Consider the following 19,277-nt stretch of genomic DNA (forward strand, 5'->3'; position numbering starts at 1 on the left):
AGTTTTCAGTTCTATATAAAAAAAGACACTGTGGTGTTATTTGCTAGCTAAACAAAAAAATTAACACTGGTATCCCCAAAAATAAAATTCATGTTCATTCTTGCCCGGGCACAGGCCAAGGGGATTTCACAGGTTTTGCTGCTGTAGGACGGTTAATGCTTATGTTCTCACACGAATTAGAAGCAGACAACTTTTGTGTCCTTTAACATACAGTATACTGCCCTCTCCGAAAGCGCAAACCGGTCAGCCTTGATCCTTTAAGAACGAGCACTCTGAAGCCCGTACGGTTGGTGCTAACGCGAAACTGTATGGATGAATAAAATAAAATAGCGGAAACAGTAGCCGAGTAACCATCAAAACTTATATTTTCCCTTCTTCATCAATACACTTCCAATTTTCCTTTATTTTTTACATTATTTCATTTGGAAAATTTATTTCGTATACCCTAGCCAAAATAAAAAGGACATCTCTGGAATGTCGTTCTTATTCCACATGTAGACACTCAAGACCTCAGGCCATCTGGGGGTCAGGGAGACAGGATGAGGGGCCGATGGTAGGTTACAAAGTGCATTACTGCATGAGTTTTTCTAAATATATCAAGAAAGAAAAAAAGCTTGCAAATCACACTTTTGAAATACATACTGCATGGATATACTTCAACACTTGCATTTGAACGTGCTGTACAATTATCAAAGAACAGCTATATGTCGTACTCATAACTGATCAATTCCAACACATCAGTGTTAATACAAGTTGTAAAAGACTCGGTTTTTATGTTATTAGATACTCGTCACCGCATTATTATATCTTGGGCAATTGTCGCAGATTACCTGAATACCAAAAGCGTTTTCTTAAAGGCAAAGCCCTTATTATATCAATAACAATATTGGCATTTGTTTGGACCATTCTGGGTTTTTGTACAATTACATTGCAGATCGAAAATCAAAGGTCATCCTTCCTATTACCAGTTACTGCTCAGCAGTGCCCCTGAATAAGATAAAGAGTAACATTGTGAAAGGCATGCAAAACCTAAACAAGTAGATGAGATATTTGGCAGATACCCGTCGGAAAAAACTGCACCGGGCGGGAAATACAGGCAAAATGATTGTCAAGCCATCTGAAAGTCAAAGAAGGTGCGAAGGTGCGATTACAAAAAACCCGTTTAAGAGGTGCGCTGGAGAACGGGAGACATTGTTTAGTTGAGGTTTTTTTTGGGGGGGTGGAGAAGGATAATTATCTTTATTGGGTGCATTAAAGCGCGATGTACGTAGATGTGCGATACTCATTATTTTTAAGCAATGTTGAAATGGACAACCAGAAGTGTAATTTTCTGAAGTATGGGTAAAGGGAAAATGGTGGCTTAAGGTAGAGGCCGAATTCACAGGGCTGGAAGGCCATTTTAATTATTTTACTCGATTTACAACCGAAATGTGGTATGTATGATATTCGGCAACAATAATAGAACAATGCCACTAACCTTTTGCTTCTAAATTGTAACTATTATGAAGCGAGATCGTTATTTGTTGGTAACCAACATTTGCAGTTCTAATACGACACCCTGTGGCGGGTCCATATAAATGCAGCTGAGTTTTCAGTTGCGTCTCTTCCTACTGTACATTCAGACCCGGTATGAGAAACTCTGGTTTGGAATTCCAGGTGCTTGTGTTTCGTGTTGCTGTTGAGACGTTCAGGAAGATATAAAAAAAAAATCTTCAGGCAGACTTCGCTAATTAATGTACAATGGAAAACCTTAAAAAGGATTAGAAGACTAACATGGAGCTCTATAGCACGAGCACAGTTAAGCATTCTAGGCAACTTGATAAAAACTTTGCCCTGTTTAAACTTGCAGTCTTTACATACGTCATGTGTCATATAATAATGTGGGAATGTTTTTGTGGATGAAAGGAAAACAATGAAAAATATTACAAGAATTAGGAGAATGATCACCTGAAACGTATTGTAATAACATGAAAAGCAGAAAATCAGTGGATGTACATTAACTCATGGATCCAGTGTCTCGTGTAAGCATAACCAATACCAAAACATGTCAAAGCTTAAACTTTGTGATAGGAGAAACAATGGTTATGCTTAACCCTTTTTCAAAAAGTCAAAGGGAACTGAGAAAGTTTCCTTAACAGTCCCTTGAACATACAGTACGAGCAAGTTTCCTTGCCGATACAGTAACAGGAAAATGCTGATGGGGACTGCACCGACTGCTGCATTTCCACTGGGGTGCACATCTCTGCAGTTTTACTCAGTTGTTTTAGCAGTCTGAACTGATTGCGTGGTATATAGTTGTGCACAGGGAGCACCACTAAATTGCACACCTGGGAGACAACCTGTCGTAGCATGAAAGCTGATGTTCGGATTGTTGCTCTGCTCAAGCCGCCTGTGTGCTCATGAGTCAGCAGTTTGGAGGGGTGGAAAGAGATGGCGTCATTCTCAGCTGCTTTCAGCCAGGCTGTCAAGTCAGCAGCCGACTTCAGCAAGGGAACACAGATGTCATTAAAGTCAAAATGCACTGAATCCGCTGTAGAGACAAGGCACACTTCTACAACACGAGCACGACCCCTGTGACAACCTGGAATGTGAGACTAGAAATGTACTTCATAGCCCTTATGTGGGTTACAACTGGACAGTCAAAGTAAATACAAATTTTAATCAATGGAGTAGAATCAAAGGGCTGGATGTGATGGCCTTTTTAATTTCTATTTTAATGATGGTGATCACATGGTAAGACAGGATTTTGTTTACAAGCGGGTTTTTTTTAAATCAATAATTGCAAATGTAATTTCTTCCAACCTACTGAATCACAGCAAATAAAGTGCCCTATTGTAACAGTGAGCTGTGAACCCAGGTGTTAAGTCATGAAAATGGAATCAATCACACAATTGGACACTGCACATGAGGCCTACATATGCTGGGGATGGACTGTTGAAAGATTTGCTTAGAAACTGCTTTTTTCCCCCCCACATTTAAAAAACATACTTTGACATTGTACAATGTATGGACAATCTCTTTAAATGGACTCACTTTAAACCAAAAGAAAGAAAATAATTCCAAAGGCATCAGAGTGCTTTTTGTGCAAACTGGTTGATTTTGTCTAAAAGGACTTGAATCAGTAATAAAAGTTGCACGATGGAGTTAACTCTTTTGACTACAATAGAAAAAGCAGATTATCACCTTTGAAAAACTTACAAAAACGTGACTGATGTAGGGGCAGTGATGGACAACATGCAGGTTAGTCAAACTGAGCTTCTAATTACATTGTTGATGCAGCACTTGAAGTCCCCATTTACTAAAACACTAAGCTACAGGCAATAGAAAAAGCAGGCATCCAAATTAAATAACAGAACCTTTCTTCACAAAAAAGAAATGTCGTAAATAATCAGCTCTACAAAATTGAACCTGCAGGGATTCTTATTTAGCTCCCTGATAAAGGAATTATTTTTTAAAAAATCAGCTAAAATTCAAATATCACAAAGCAACACAATAAAATATATTTACAAATCTATTCAATACTCCAAAATGGGTTCCAATCCTCATTTTTTAAATTATAAAATATATGCTGATGCATGAAACCACAACCCAGGCAAACTGAATATTTCTGCACTGTTGTGGTTGCTATTTCATTAGATATGGTTTGCTTTCAGTTTTGTTTACCATTTTAATAGTCATGACAAAGGTAATAATGATTTCTTCTCATGTACTGTAGGAACAATGTATGTCCTTTGCTTTGTAATCCAATAACCAGTCAGTAAACTGGCTTGTCATTCTTATTTTCCATTTATCATTTGGAGAGGTATCTATTAAGCCAATTAAGATATGGTTTACTTGTTGCAAAGGCAAACCATACTGATAGCCATAGCTAAGTATATAAATCTGCATCATTAAAATATAATTGCTGTGTACACGAGTTTTTGAGAAAGTGCTTTGTTAAATACTTCTATAATTTCCACGTTACATGAATAACTACTATGAATCAATTGATTTATGTTCCCGTTTTACTTTTTATCACTATCCTAGACAATCAGAGGTGTAGAATTTCTTAAGTATGAAACATTTATAATGCTGAAAGTCAGCATTTTTTTTGCAAGGAAAAAGCTTTTGTTTTTGTAATAAGATTCCCCAGAAATAGTTTGTTTTTGTTTTTTTAAAAAGGGTATTTAGAAAGGTACAAAATGTTACCTGGAACAGAGACTTGCTTTTTAGGCTGTCTACTGTGTAATACAGTGAGAAAAGGAAACAAGTGTGTGATTTTCAAGCCACCCCGCCAGGACATTTTCTTAATCACAGCTGTCTCACCAGGACTTCAAACACTTACTGCAAATAAAGTTCAGTTCCAACTCATATATTATTTATTCCATTTAAAGGATGTTTACTACAATACACAGGTTTGTCTTATAAATAATGCAAACACGCTGTGCTGTGATTTTGTATTGTTTTGAAAATGCTCAGTTTTTTTCATGCTGAGACTTTAAATATTTACATTTAATTAAAGGACTAAGAGCAAAGATGTACTGTATGTGTGTGTGTGTGTTCTGTGCCCCAGGTTTCTAATTTCATTTTGTCGTCGTCTTGGACGATCTGGTCCTCAATTCCATGACTGGACATTACAACTGATGTCAACATGATTTTTTAGAACCATTTATATAATCAAAAATCAAATGTGAATTTAGTGATATTTTGAAATGTACACCTCAATTTAAATTAAGCTGAACCTGACCAAGAAAATAATGCACACCTTTATAGTTCAGTGAAAAGTTGCACCTAATGTGATCCTAAAATATTTCCCCATCATGAATCTTTGTTTTTTAGAACATCTTACAGTGCCCTCCAGATTTATTCATACCCTGACGAAATAGGAACAAAACCAGACTATTGAGCTATGGACTGGACAGTGTGTCTACTTTTAAAAAAATCTAAAGATGTAATACTGTAATTGTAATAGCATTTCACACAGAAATGTCACAGTTTTCATAAATAACTGAATTCCAGAGTCATGTTTATTCATGCCTTTATGCGATCCTAATGTCATCTGCATGAATATGGCATTCATGGTTGGGGTACAAGGAAGAACCCTGTATTATCTTGGATTTTCTGCATTACACCGACACCTGGAACCTTACCAGCAGATACAAAATTGAGCTTTTTGGACATGCCCACGAGTGGTATGTATTATGTTTCGCATATAAACAGAAAAGCTCATCAGAAAACACCTGTGCCTCACTATGAAAGATGGCAGGGGGTTGTTTTGCTTCCACAGACCCTGGAGCCTTAGCCAAAATAGGGGGAATCATGAACTCCCAACACATACAAGAATAGTTTTTCCAAGCTCTTAAGTACCACAAATCTGCTTAAAAATTTCAGCATGACAATGATGCAAATCCAATCAACAAAGAAATGATTAACTACACAAAATATGTTCTCAACCAACCATTTTACTCTCCAAACATCAGTCCAATCTGATGTTTCTGGTTTGAACTCAAAGAAAGCAATTCATAAACCGAATGATTTGAAAGACGCAGCGCAATCCTGCCAGGAGGAACAGTCAATTCCACCCACCCTCCATCAGAAATGCAACATAGCACACTATAGGAGGCATCTTGTGAGTGTAATCTCTGCCAGAGGAGGATTTACCAAATACTAACTATGTGCTGTGATTATATTAACCTTAATGTTTTCTAGATAGCGTTATTCATGAGAACTATCATTTTGCTCTGTGCAATACTATTAAGATTACGGTAACATTTTTATACTCTCTTTAGGGAAGACCTATTATCCCATCCACATATCTATTATATAATTAAATGATGTTTTTGATACTATTTAATTGGGGGTAGGAATAAGTATAGAGGACACTGTATGCAGTATGTTTAGTTGTCACATCACCCTATTTTCCTTTTCCTAAAACTATTTACTGCAGTACCTGCTGTTCTATAGTTTGGCATTAAAAAAAAAAGATTTCAGGTTTGCTGCTTGCAAACAGCAAGAAGTTTTTTTGTATTTCAATTGACTTTAAATTAGAAGTGCTGCTGCCATAGTTACTTGCAGCACAGTTTCTCTCAACAGGCAAATCAGTAATATTTAAATTACAACCTTATCCTGTTACTGAACTCCAGAAACAATTAGACAACCGCTGTGGCCTGGAATCTGAAGTCTGCTGACAAAAAAAAAACACTACAAAGGGGAAAAATTACTATTAACAGCAGAACATTGGTCTGGAAAGGAATAAAGTTATTGGCTTGTTTCTTTAGTTAACCTAAAGCATCTTTGCAAGAACGAAAAATCTATTCTGACTGTTATGTGCCTTAGGTCAGCTGTCAGCTTCATCTTTTAAAATAAAAACCCTTTCTGATTACGGTGTGGCAATACTGTCTGCACAGAACGAGCCCATGTGTCTGACTTGCTCCCAGAATACACCCATACTGTACATGTGGCAGAAAAGAGTGAAATTCTTAAGTAATGTCCCATCCTCAAAATTCAAGTTTGGCAAAACATTTTTTTTAAAAACTTCATCTCATAAATACAGTAATACTTGTTCCTAAAAGCTACCAGACATACTACATAAGATACCGAAAGTCTGGAAAAACCTATGTGACAGTTTGACAATGCACATGCTACCTCTCTTTAATCCTTGTTTCTCTCATTCCTGATGGACATACAGTACTGTATTATTCAGAATGGAGGACATGTGCAAGGGAGGGGGTGGGGAGCTCCACAATGTCCTAGATAAAAGCTGCAGCACAGCAGAAAGTTAAGTGTTTGCATGTGTCTTACCCTGATCCCATGGGGAGGAGGAAAAAGCCTAATACGTCCTTCTGGTCTACAAGTATACAAACGGAAAAACACAAGAGTTCCTCCCGAACAATATTAGTAGCGGGTAAAGCCAAGAACACAATCATATAAAAGTTCTAATTAAAACACAAAAAGAGTGCAAACTAATGATGAACACCGGGGGGGGGCAGGTGGGGAACTGGGGCTCCGCGCTGTGACATCCTTTGGTTTTATCAGGAGAGTGGTGTGGGGGGGGGGGGTGTAGTGGAGCTTGCTGCCTACATCTCTACCTGCAAGGCATAAGGCAAGTCACGGGTAACTGCCAGGAAGCGTTGAAGAAAAAAAAAAATCCCGCCTCCCTCTCATTGGTCGATTCGCAGCAGGGGGGCCAAACCGCTCCTGTGGGGGACAACCTGATGGACCCTGGGATACCTGGTCCCACCCATATTCACTTTTCATCCGGAATCTGTTTTCTTTCACAACAGCAGATGGAATTAGAGTTTTAACTGATGTGTGAACTCGTCTGCCACTGACCCGCTAGAACGTGTCGAGCTAGCGCAGGCACACCTCAGACAGTCAGTATCATTTTTTTGTGAGAGCTGAAGGCAAGAAAATTCATTCATTCTACTGCAGAAGATTCTGGAGTAGAAGGCTCAGAAGAATCTTAGAAATAGAAGACAGCCAACTCCCCCCTTGTCCAAATAAGCTGATACTGACACTTCCACAGCATGGGACACAGTGGCCCTTTGTTTCTTAGGGCATCTTCACCTCAGATACAGAAATTACAAACTCATATCGCTGCTCACTGCAGACACAGAATCCAGTACTGGGACATAACAGCTCAAGACGATTGCAATAAAAACCAGATCACTTCATCCGATTTCTGGAAAGCACGTGTGGATTTGTTTTTCTCAGTTTCTTTCACTGACATGTCGCACAGAATGGTCTTGCATGCCCTTCTCCAATGGCTTTTAGGTTATTAGGGAAAATCAGGCCAGGTCCTCTTATATCCAATCAGTACTGGATTTCTGCCAGTTAGAAATGGCAAAACACCATATGACTGTTTGGGGGGAGTGCCACAGGTTGGGCCTTCATCTTCCCCAACCTGTCAAATGAGGAACTCCCCAGGGCAGGACTGGCTCCCACAGGCTCGGTTTGGCACTTGAACGCTGGCTTGTTTAAGTTTCAGTTCAGTTATCGATTGGTTTGTCTGCTCTCTCCGGCCCTGCGTGTGTCCGGGTCCGCCTGCGGCACGGCGCGAGCGGGCGGCTGTCCTGGCAGGCCGGCGCTCCCCTCGGCGCATTCCAGTCCCCGGGCCGGCACTACTGCAGGTTCTTGAGGATGCGCCCGTAGCGGAAGTCGTAGACGTGGCGACACAGGAACACGAGGTCGGGGTCGACGTGCGCGGGGACGCGGCGGTGTGCCGGGATGAAGTACTCGGGGGAAGGCGGCACCATGGGGGCGCTTTCGGGGAGACCCTCTCCACGCCGCTTTACCAAGGCACAAAATCTGAAAGAAGAACCCAGGGCACACCTTCATCAGTCTCCAACAGCAAGCGCCCCAGCTGGTCATACGCACAGTTACCCAGACATTCATTTTCCTCAAGAACCATCGGAAATGATTTAAAGGAGAAAAAAAGATGTGCTGTTGGATGGAAAGTCACTGTTACAGTCTATGATCTGAATGCTGACTGTGTCCTACACCAAACAGCAGTTCAGTGTGACCCATAATGATACCTTTTGTACATACCTGCACTTGTACCAACATCACACACAGTCTGCAGATACCCTAATATGTCCAGGTTGACTACAGAGGGACTGTGATTACTAATGTACAGCAAAAGCAATCTTGTAAAACACTAGGGAATGATATTCTGCATTCATGAATTTGATCTTTAGTCATCTGCGCTTGTTTGCTAAATATTGTGCAGTTTTGTGCAGTTTTTGCTGGAATTTTGTGGAGCAAAGAAATCCCCCTTTAAAATGTAACTTAACAAAAATGGATCTCTCAGATTTCATTTCTGAATAACTCCTTCAACTGGTAAAATGAAATTTTTGTTTTGATAGAAATATAGCTAGGAGCAAATGGTCAGGTATTTTTCCAACTGGTGTGATTTTGCAATGTAAGATGCACAAATACAGCTCAATCCATAAAAAAGAAACAAGTTAATCTGAGTCTAATGTAAAGTGTTTTTTGCAGAGTCCCAGCTGACACCAGTACAAAGGCTAAAAAAAATAACTTTGTACATGCTGATTTCAGACTAAAGGAGAGATTCTTGAATAAAAACATTGAGATGCTTTTGAAATGATGCGCCAAAGTAACTGCATCTCCTACAAACCTCCTACTTAGTGGACAATCCTGGTAGAATAAATAAATTGTTGAATGTCAGTGTGGAAAGGAACACGTTTAATTCCACACTGAAAAGTAGAAAGAAGAAAAACAACACTGACTGCTGACACCTGAAATAGGCTCAACATTGAGTCTTCCTTTTTTCTATGTTTTTGCATGGAATTTACCTTAACCTGCTCCTAAGTAAGTCTTCTACATGGGCAGGGGAACACATTAGCTCAGAATCAACACAACAATCGACAGTTACACAACTTGCACAGCAAAGTGCGCCAGTGCCACCTACCTACAGTATTGTGCTAATGTCAGGACGTAGCACTTATCTTCTATGCAGGCCACACTGTTCTCATCCTGATGCCGAGATGCAAATATCTCATTCTGAGACGGGGGAGAAAAACATTCACATGACTAAACTGAGGACTGAACAAAGGACTACACTGCCGCACACTGCTCTGCCCACAAAATACCCACTAAATTTGCTTAGGGTTGTCCCCCACTACTGACAAATGGTTGTACATTGACGGCTCTGATTTATGAATGCTTTTAGTGCAGGTCGGTGACAGGGGCATAAAAAATGTTCGAAGTCAGAAATATTGAAAATCTCTTCTCAGAGCAAAAAACTACTGTAGAAGGAGTCTTTTCATCTTGTAAACAACAATAGCAAACTAAATTCCAGAACTGTAAATTCTAACAAATCCAACTTCTAGAAAGTCTAAGAGTTACCATTATATACAACACATACCGCAAGATATTAACTTCATAACTTTGTTACAGTCAATAAATCTCCCGCAAAACTTATTAGTAGGACAGGACGTGAACTACTGACCTCACAGTGCATGCTGGGAATTCTGCCCCCTTGAGTGTGTTCTGGTCGATAATACCAAAACAGACTCATCATGAGCTCTCCTGAAGGACAAGAACACAACACACTGGTCAGGGCAAGACTGCAGCACGGATCATCTCCATCAGGCAGGCATAAGTAACAGCAGCTCTCAACAGAACAAGATAGAAGACAAACATGACTTTGCAACTTTGTTACAGACATGTGGTTACACCACACTTCTAAATGACAGTGTCTATAAAAAAACTAAAAATATATTATACTCTAAATTTCATTTAGCACAGGTATTTCAATTTTCTCACATCTAAACTTACTAGTTTTACAACTAGTAAGTTTGTAACTTACCCCCCTCCTACATGAGTTATAAATAATTTAAGTTAGTAAATAATAACTTATAATTACCAAATGGACTAGATGAACCAAATAACCTTTTTTTATGTTCTTAACCCTTAATCTCCTTTTATAACAATTTTTGTTCTCATTTCAGCCAATAAGTCAAAGTTATTCCAAGAACACCAGGTTTGGACGCTGCTGGTTCTCTGGAGCCTCCCAGAAGGAACATCAAATACAAAGTGTCCTTTTTGTGTTCGACAAACTCATGGCTCATTAATTCAAGAGAAAAACCTCCAGCCTCCAGTGAAATGCTAGGATTGGTGAATTACGAGCACTTGTGGGTTTCTAAAAAGCCAGCTTTGCAACCACAAATAGCAAAGGGGGGAGTCAATGGAGTTAATATCGGCAGACATAGGATTTTACAGGGAAAGTACCAAGAAGGTCATCCGCTCAGGTTAAAAAGCAAACCCACTGAAGCTGAAAAGACAACACATTTTAAAGAAAAAAGAATCCAATACAATTTATAAGGCTTTCTTAACACTGATACATTTATTGTAAAGGAATTTAATGAGACAAATAAGAAGCCACATGCCAGTTAAAACAAAGCCACATATTAGTTGGAGAATATGACAAGGGGTGAGAGACAAACCTGCCGATTGCAAAGCTTTTTGAAAACTCCTTTTAAAAACAATGAGGGGAGAGCAAGAGTAACAGTCTGTTTACAGCTGAATTAAGAAAGCCTCCCTAGTGTCTCAACAAGAAATGATACAATCTACCACTTGACAGAGAGGTAAGGGATAGCTGGTTTAATTAGGAACGGTAGCCTGGGTCTGCTCACCAGTCTTGGGGTCTTCCCACAGGGCAGAGATTTTGGCCACATAGGGGAGGGACTTCTTGCGTGGTCCAGAACGGAGCAGGACAGTGTCTCTGACCCGGATGATCTCCCCGTCCCGCTGCACTCCTTCATAACACCGCCGGAGGGCAGGCTCATCCTCCCCCTGCACCGAAAACACAGGGCAGCCCGCTCACACCAGCGCTGACAGGTACGTGCCAACCGACCACCTTTAAGGACCGAAGCGATTGGGCTCCCTCAAACTGTACTGCATGAGGCAAGGATCGAGCAGGAATCTAGGACAGCATTACTGTACACAGATGCAGATTTTAAAAACTCCCCCAAAACAAAGCAAAACTCATGAGAGACATAAGGTCACTGCCAAGAAGGTTTTCCATCTATATAAATTCTGGATTTTTCTGATCCAATTCAAACTGGTCAGCAGATCTGTCTGTTACTCAGAAGAAATGCCCTGAACTACTGTGCCCGCAGATATCAGAAGAGCTGGACACATTGGGAGGGACTTGGGAAAGGCCAGCAGCTACAGTGTATCATCCTGCAACTCACAGCTGGCAACTCACTGAAGCTCAGCATCCCATCCAAGTACAGCTCACACCCAGGTACTGTGAGCCTGGTCAGTACCTGGATGGGAGTCCTCCTGGAAGAGGTGTTAATGAGACCAGGTGGCGCTCACTCTGCGGACTGTGTGAGTCCTAATGTCCCAGTATAGCGACGGGAACACTTTCTTGTAAAAAAAAAAAAAGCTGTCTTTTGGATGGGTCCTGACTCTCCATGGTCATTAAAAACCCTAGGGCATGTCTTGAAAAGAGTGTGGGGGTGTTAACCCTGATGTCCTGGCCAAATTCCCCCTGGCCCTTACCAATCATGGCCTCCTAATAATTCCCATCTATGAACTGGCTTCATCACTCTGCTCTTCTCTAATAGCATACATTCTCTGATGCGTGGTGAGCGTTCTGGTGCACTATGGCTACTGTCACATCACCCAGGTGTGAGCTACATATTAGTGGTGGTCAAGGGGAGTCCCCATTATCTGTTAAGCGCTTTTAAGTGGCGTGTCCAAAAAAGTGCTATATAAGTGTAAGAATTATAATCATAATCATAATAAAGAAATAATTACAATAAAGGGGCCGACTCACCACTATGAAGACTTCCTTCTCCATGGGCAGGCCGATGGGCAGCCAGCCATTCGTGGCCCGGCGGCGAGTTATCCTCTGCTGCTTGCCTGTGCTGCTGGCATGGCCAGGGGTGAGCTGGCTGTCAGAGAGATGGGGGCAGCCGGCGGTACTGCGGACCCCAGAGCGGGAACCGCTGGGGGGTTTGGCACTCTGGGGGCACTCCCGCGCCACCTTCAGCTGGGCCTGGGGCTGGCTGGGGTCCGAGAGGGGCGTCTGCACGTGTGGCACTGACTGGGCAGCAGGAGGCACCGTGGGCACCGGGCATCCTGAGAGGGGCAGGGTGGGAGAGACTGGAATGGCTGGGCTGTGCCCATCCAGGGAAGTGATGTAGCTCTCTGAAACGCACAGAGCTCACAAGATCAGCAATGTACTCACACACACACACACAACCCTAGAACACCTGACAAGCATCTCAGCAACACTAAACCAACAGTAGGTTAGAAATATATTTAGAATACAAAACACATTAGAAAATGGCCTACAAAAAGAACACAACATTAAAAATTCCCAAAAAACATCCATACACTCGCTTAGAAAGAAATGCACCTGTTAAAAGCAATCAAGGTACCAGACAGTAGATTTGAGTTTCTATCGGATAAATTGATCTCTCAATGTTTCTGTACTAAAACCACAAAAATGCAAACCAACATTTTCCAGACAACAAATATGCTTTTTTATAAATGTCTAATTGAGGTTCCACAGCACACCACACAACGTACTTCTTGTTTCTCTGGTGATCTGTATTAACGAATGCAAATGATATGATTTGGGATCATTTTCCAAATGGATAAGAAACTATATTAAGCACCAAGTATAAATCTGCAGCACTGTAGTCATTCACACAAAGAAGTGTGGAAAAGTACAGATAAATTACATGCTTTTTTGTGCTTGTGGTAGTACTGTAGAATTAATGTCAATACCAAACGCTCTGTATCAGATGTTGAAATTCAGCTTTTATTAACCAAGATATACTAACTGAATCTACAGTAGATACTGAGTATAGAGCCTGATACAATCATTAGCTGAGCTGTAAACAGCCAAACAAAAAAATTGTTTACTTTATTTGGGTTTTATTTAAGCTTTTATATAGTCCTGTAAAAACAACAGGCTGTGGAATAAAGGGCTGGTGAGTCATGTTGTGAAGAGCCAGGTAAAAAAAGAGGCCACAAAGTACTGGTTCAGGCGACTCTCTGCACAGTGAGACAGTGCCTGTGAGGCACTGAGGACTGGAGTCCTGACAAGCAGCGTGTACAGACTCCTACTCTGGCAGCCTTTAACATCTCCTCTGTGAATCATTAACCCAGCAGGGAGGTACATAACAGGACCTGCCAGAGGGATCCTGCATGCAGCTTTGACCAGTCCCTCAGGTCAGCTTTGAAAAATGAATACAGATCACCAAAGTGCTCAAGCATGCACTTCAGCAGTCAGCCTTAGAGTACGCTGCAGGCAGGCCCTGTTTGCTTGCTGTGTACCTCTCACCTTCCAGCAGCAGGGGGAATCAGTAGGAACTGCACACTGGTCATTAATCACAGCTGTGCAAGGCCACCCCTTAAGACAGTAACTAAACTGTATCAGATGTAAGGGTTGGGCGATAGTGTAAATCTCTCTTGAACTCAGGGTTTTTATTAATTTTAGCTCCTGTGGTTTGAGGTTCTGAATCATAGTAAATGGTCTGCTGGTATGATATGTTGGCCAGTCAGTGCAAGTATATTTGAGGATTTTCCAACCATATGTCTATGGATCCTTTGGTCTTGAGATACTTGTGTTGTGCTCCAAAAGTGAGATCACTTTGGCACTGTATGATTTTATAAAACCCAGGTTTGCAAGACTTATGAAAGACCTTATGACACTGTTATTTTGGCAGATAAAACCAAGATCTATTCCGATGTGCTTAAGTGCCTTGATCCTCTCAGGATTAAACCAGATAACAAGTGTGAGAAAGCCCAACCCCAATAACACAGTGTTTTACTTTCTGAAACATTAGTAAATCGCAGCAGCAGTGGCTCATATAGGACAAGTGCTTCATTACAGCTCTATCCCCCTGGCAGAAAGTTACCCCTGTCTGCCTGTTTCTTACAGCTCCACTCTGCAGGCCTGTGACTCAGTTCCTGAAGAACTGGGAAACTGTGACATTCCTGCTTGATGAGTGTACTGTGAGGAATTTTGTTCTGCATACTGAGCTACAAGGGACAGGAAGCCTCATACAGATGATGAGCATGGCAGGATCCAGGGAAAAGTGGACTTTGAATTAGGGGAATGGACTCTGGCTATAACATAAAGGACGTATACAGCTGTTATTTCATAGAAGAATTAAAGCTCAATCAGTAGAAGCGCCACACTTCAACTCCCGATAACCTGGGAAACGTGGAGAAGTAAATATGAATCACTGTTAAGGGTGGATATGAAGATGCTCAATTTTCTTCCAGACTTACATTCTAGTATAAGGGACATGTTTGAGACATGGAACAAGCATTTCTGCAAACTGACATTTATGATATTGATACCGTTTTAAAACTGCAGGTACGTGCCTCAAAAATTCACTGAGTCCACTCTGCTGATGAACCAAGTCACAATTAAGGCTGGGTTCTGATGAGACATGATGGAGAAATATCCGACACAGCTTGGCTAACTGCTGTTGGGGTTTTCTCTCCATTATTCTTACTGTTATTTTAAAAAGTGTCATCATTGTGTGCAACAACAGCATGAATCAGTCCTCCTGACTCAAGTCCTGAGGTGGGATTGGGACCCAACCGAATTGGTGCAGGCGTGGGACATTTTGTCTCCGTTGTGGGCCAGCAGGCATGAAGCAAACCGACACTGCTGCGAGCAGAGCAGCTGGTCAGATATTAAGGAGTACAGGATAATACAGGATTGTTACCTATATTTACATTGATTAAATATTGACAACACGCTTTTAAAATGGAAGGGAGGTGCTGATACTACACAGCTAGGATGCAAGTTCCTCAATTTGTCAGTAACAAATAAAAAACCTCTAACTGCTGTAGCACATTTCTGGCCAGTACGTGAAAGTGCTAACGTGAGCATGGCCAAAGTGCAATAGGCACAGTTAGTTCGCAACTGTTTTAATTCAAGGTAACGTGAACACGGTTCAAGAAACTCTGCATTGTAATATGAATGTGAACTTCTCCTCTGACATAAGAAAAAAATGCAAGACACAACTGAGTTCATATATGCAGCTGACATACTGTATGATCTTGCTAGAATAAGACATAAGAAGACCAGACGTCCAAATTGTATATCCTCTGCATGACCTAACAAATGATGACGCATTAAAGAGAGGTAAAGTGATATAGATTCTAGAGTCATGTAGACTGCAAGTTCCACCTTTGGTCTGGATCTCAGAATGTAGCTTTGTAAATGTTTCCTTCAGGGAGGACACATTTCTGAGAGACAAACACATACAGTAGCATAAAAATAAACCCTAATCCTGGTCTCTAGGTACATTAAACCCAAACCTAGCCCCCTGCCTGAGCCCCAGTTTGCCCCTAAGAATCCCAATTGTTGTGGAAAAATGGATTTAGAGTTAATGCGCTGCTTCAAGAATGACCATTCACTCTTCAAATGCCTTCTTTTAATGTCTGATATTGGAAGCTTTTTGATACCAGCCTACGGTAGAGCCACGAACGATGTATACATCTGGGTTACAATATTTACACACAGCTCGTTTTCTCCGCCTTTCTCACCTGTTTTGATTTTGTTGGAGCAGCCAGTGCATCCCGTGTTGAAAGTACATCTCCTGCCCGCGACAGGCTGCACAGCTCTGTAAGTGGCGGCTGTGGTAAAGCCATTGACCCTGCAGGCCTCCCCAAAACAGGGCGACCCCACCGAACCGCAGAAGGCAGGGTGTGGGATCCCTGAGGGGTGCGAGACTGCAGAAGTGAGCAGCTTGGAGCTGGGGCACAGCGTCACGGAGGGCACAGTGGAGGGCGGGTAGGGCACGGGGCCAGTCGTCAGGGGAGGCGAGGAAGCTCCGTGATGGCCGATGTGGAGATAATAGCCTGAGAAGCAAGGATCTGGGCACAGGTAGGGGTGTGTGCCTACGGTCAGGGCAGGGTGTGCCAGGGAGTGCGTGGGTATGAGGAACTCTTGTTTGAGGGAGTCAGGAGAATGCTCTTCTGGCTCTGCGTAGGGCTGGCGTCCGAGAAACAGAGCCAGTCTGTGACAGTATTCCATTGACTTCTCTTGGGGACAACAGTAAAATGGGTCCACCTCCGTCTCAGTCTGTTCCTCTTTGACATCCTTCAGAGGATACCCCAGCATACTCCGACACTGATTTCCCAATTTGAAGAACCCGTCCCCTCCTCCTGTCGTTCCCTCCCATTCAATTTTTGGGGTAAAACCTTCCTTTTTGCACAACGCACAACTCCCTTGCTGTATCAGCTGGAGTTGTGACGGTTGCTTGTGTCGCCGTTTCCTTGATTTGGGGTGCTGCTTTCCCCCCACCCCTCCACACACTCCCTTGCAGTCAGTCTTTACTCTGCGTTTGTTCCCTGCAGAGGCACTAGTGAGCTTGAGCAGAGCGGCAGCATTCAGTCCTGCTAGGCGCCGAGGGGCAGGGCCATCCGGACAGCCACTCTTTACGCTTTCAGTGTCTATTCGGGCCTTCTTGCGGCTATTGTGACTTCCACATGAGTCTGATTTTGGAGCATGTGAGCCCTGTGGGGCATCTGACCATTCTCCCGCATTCATCGGATCCTTGGATAGCTCCTTAGAAGAGACACATTCGCCATGTAACCTCTGCATGGGCTTCTTGGAGTTTTTTGTCCCCTGTTGGAAATCCTCTCTCTCTAGCAGTAAGCTATTGACCGCCTCTGCATTTAGAGATGCCAGTCTTCGTTTGCGTGGCTCATGAAGAGGTGAACTCAAGTCAGGTTTTGGTTCCGTTTTTGGTTCCAGTGTCTGGTTACAGACTTGGCTGGTTTTCTTACCACAGCTGTTGAACGTACTCATCTCCTGTCCTTCTTTGCAGCTCTGCTCATGTATATTACTGGACAGATTTTCCAAATTCACGTCATCTTGCACAGCACTCTCCTCGAGACGCGTCAGCACAACACGACAGTTGCGGGTGCCAACCTCAGCCACACCTGATCTCTTCCTCAGTGGGTAAGACTTCCTGTCCTGTTCTCCACTTAGGTCCTTGCTTTCCTTTGCCCCACCCTTTTTGGCCACACCCTGCTTGGTCCTGCCTTCTCGCAGTGGGCACTCAGGCCAGGCTCCTCCCATTGCCTCACCATGCGGCCCGCCCCCTACCTGGTCCCGGCCTTCACTCGGATACCTACTCAGAGAATCCTTCTGCCGCGCGTGAGTCATTACATACTTTCCCACAGCGCCTGAGGAGACAGAGAAGGGAAACTTCTTTTAGTACACAACACATTATATAGCCATTCAGTTCTCTTACAAAAGAAAAAAATGTGGCTTTTTTTATATTAATTTCTTTGCAAATGCCCTTGTCCAAAGAGACAAACAATATTAATAGTAATTGTAAATGTACTAAATAAATGGCTGAAATATCGGGTGTTTGATTAATCAAGTAACATTGTATAACAAAAACTGTAAGAGTACACTAACAGAACAATCCCACAACATTTTTTTAAATTACCCATTTAAAAGTGTTTATATCTAGCCCTTTTACATTTATACAGTATGCAACCATTGTTAAGGATTTCATTTAACACACATTTGTAATGAAGGTTGTTTTAGAGTAAACTCAGCTATCTGGTCTTAGTAAAAAAATAGTTCTCACGTTTTGCTGACAGTTTATATAGCTAGTTATGCATTCAGTATCATAATTTCATGTCTTCCAGAAACTATTCATTAAGAAAAACGGAAGATATTTTTTTCCCCACTTTTGCTCGATACACCAAATGAATTACAGGACTGTATAACTTTACACAGAGTAATGTCCTTGAGCACTTCAACAGTCTAAAAATAAGAGAATTTAACTGGTCTCTTTCACATAACAAAACTATTTAAAGTTAGTATTGCATATGTGAAGTAGGGCTGGGCGATATGGCCAAAAACATTATCACGATAAAAATTTTCATATCAGTCGATATAGATAATTATCACGATAAATGTCAAATCATTATTTCTTTCAAGTTTAAAGGCAGATTTTTTCTCCTGAGTGAAAGTTGAAGAAACCAGACAGTTAATTGGTAAATTAAACAACTCTTTATTTTAAGAACACAACAAACACTTGCCAAACAGCAGAAACATTAAACAAATCTGAGGTAGAGAGTATTCAAGTCTTTTTTATGTCAAAATATGCATGAGTAAAATTTACAAAATAAATATCTTAATAGAAAAATTAAATACTGCAGTGTGATAAAACACACATAGAAGATGGCTCAGACAGACTGCAAAGTTTAAAGTGCTCTGTTTTATGTCTGATCGTAAAAAGCCAAAATATCTCCAAATTACCAAAGTTGAATGACCTTTTCTGTAGACGATGTCATCGTCCTTCGAGCTGGTCGTTGGCAGCACTACATTTGCTTCAGTGTCGCTCATTTCTCCACTCTTAACTACAATCCTGTCAGCCACCACTGTGTGGGTAAACACCACCACGTTAGCTGCCCGGTCTGCAACACTCACGTGCACTCGCGCAGTATTTTGTGCGCATGCGCATATCATGCGCAAAGCATAAACATTTATATCGAACATTTATCGAAATTTTGTTAAAATTATATCGAGGAAAATTATATCACGATAATTATCGTTTTCGAATTATCGCCCAGCACTAATGTGAAGTACATTATTGTGCTAATTAGCGCAACAAAGCTAGGTAAACCTGCAAGCACTCTCTGTGTAGTTCACCTAATGACCAATGAAACATTTGAATTTGGCTGTTGTGGATTTTTTTTACAGTGCACTAAAATATTTCATCCTTAAAAAAACATAATTTGCAAAACCAAATGAGCTAGGCAAGCTGAAT

The 19,277-nt window shown here is 41.6% G+C and overlaps 1 protein-coding gene across 4 annotated transcripts in view; it reads right to left on the bottom strand.

The window, feature by feature from the left end:
• Positions 1-4,335: 4,335 nt before the first annotated feature.
• Positions 4,336-19,277, bottom strand: part of bahd1 (bromo adjacent homology domain containing 1) — a 54,112-nt gene continuing 39,170 nt past the window's right edge. For 2 of the 4 annotated variants that reach the window (XM_088925991.1, XM_088925992.1), the window contains exons 2-7: positions 16,030-17,676; positions 12,287-12,660; positions 11,136-11,295; positions 9,950-10,029; positions 9,410-9,501; positions 4,336-8,286 (exon numbers count right to left, since the gene is read on the bottom strand). In XM_088925991.1, coding sequence (XP_088782117.1) covers positions 8,100-8,286; positions 9,410-9,501; positions 9,950-10,029; positions 11,136-11,295; positions 12,287-12,660; positions 16,030-17,656 — 2,520 coding nt within the window. In that variant the 5' untranslated portion in view covers positions 17,657-17,676 and the 3' untranslated portion in view covers positions 4,336-8,099. The remainder of the gene's footprint in view (positions 8,287-9,409; positions 9,502-9,949; positions 10,030-11,135; positions 11,296-12,286; positions 12,661-16,029; positions 17,677-19,277) is intronic. The other 2 variants (XM_088925989.1, XM_088925990.1) reach the window with 1 other exon arrangement.

The sequence above is a fragment of the Atractosteus spatula genome, chromosome 9 (assembly GCF_055471065.1).
Source record: "Atractosteus spatula isolate fAtrSpa1 chromosome 9, fAtrSpa1.hap1, whole genome shotgun sequence".
NCBI lineage: Eukaryota > Metazoa > Chordata > Actinopteri > Semionotiformes > Lepisosteidae > Atractosteus > Atractosteus spatula.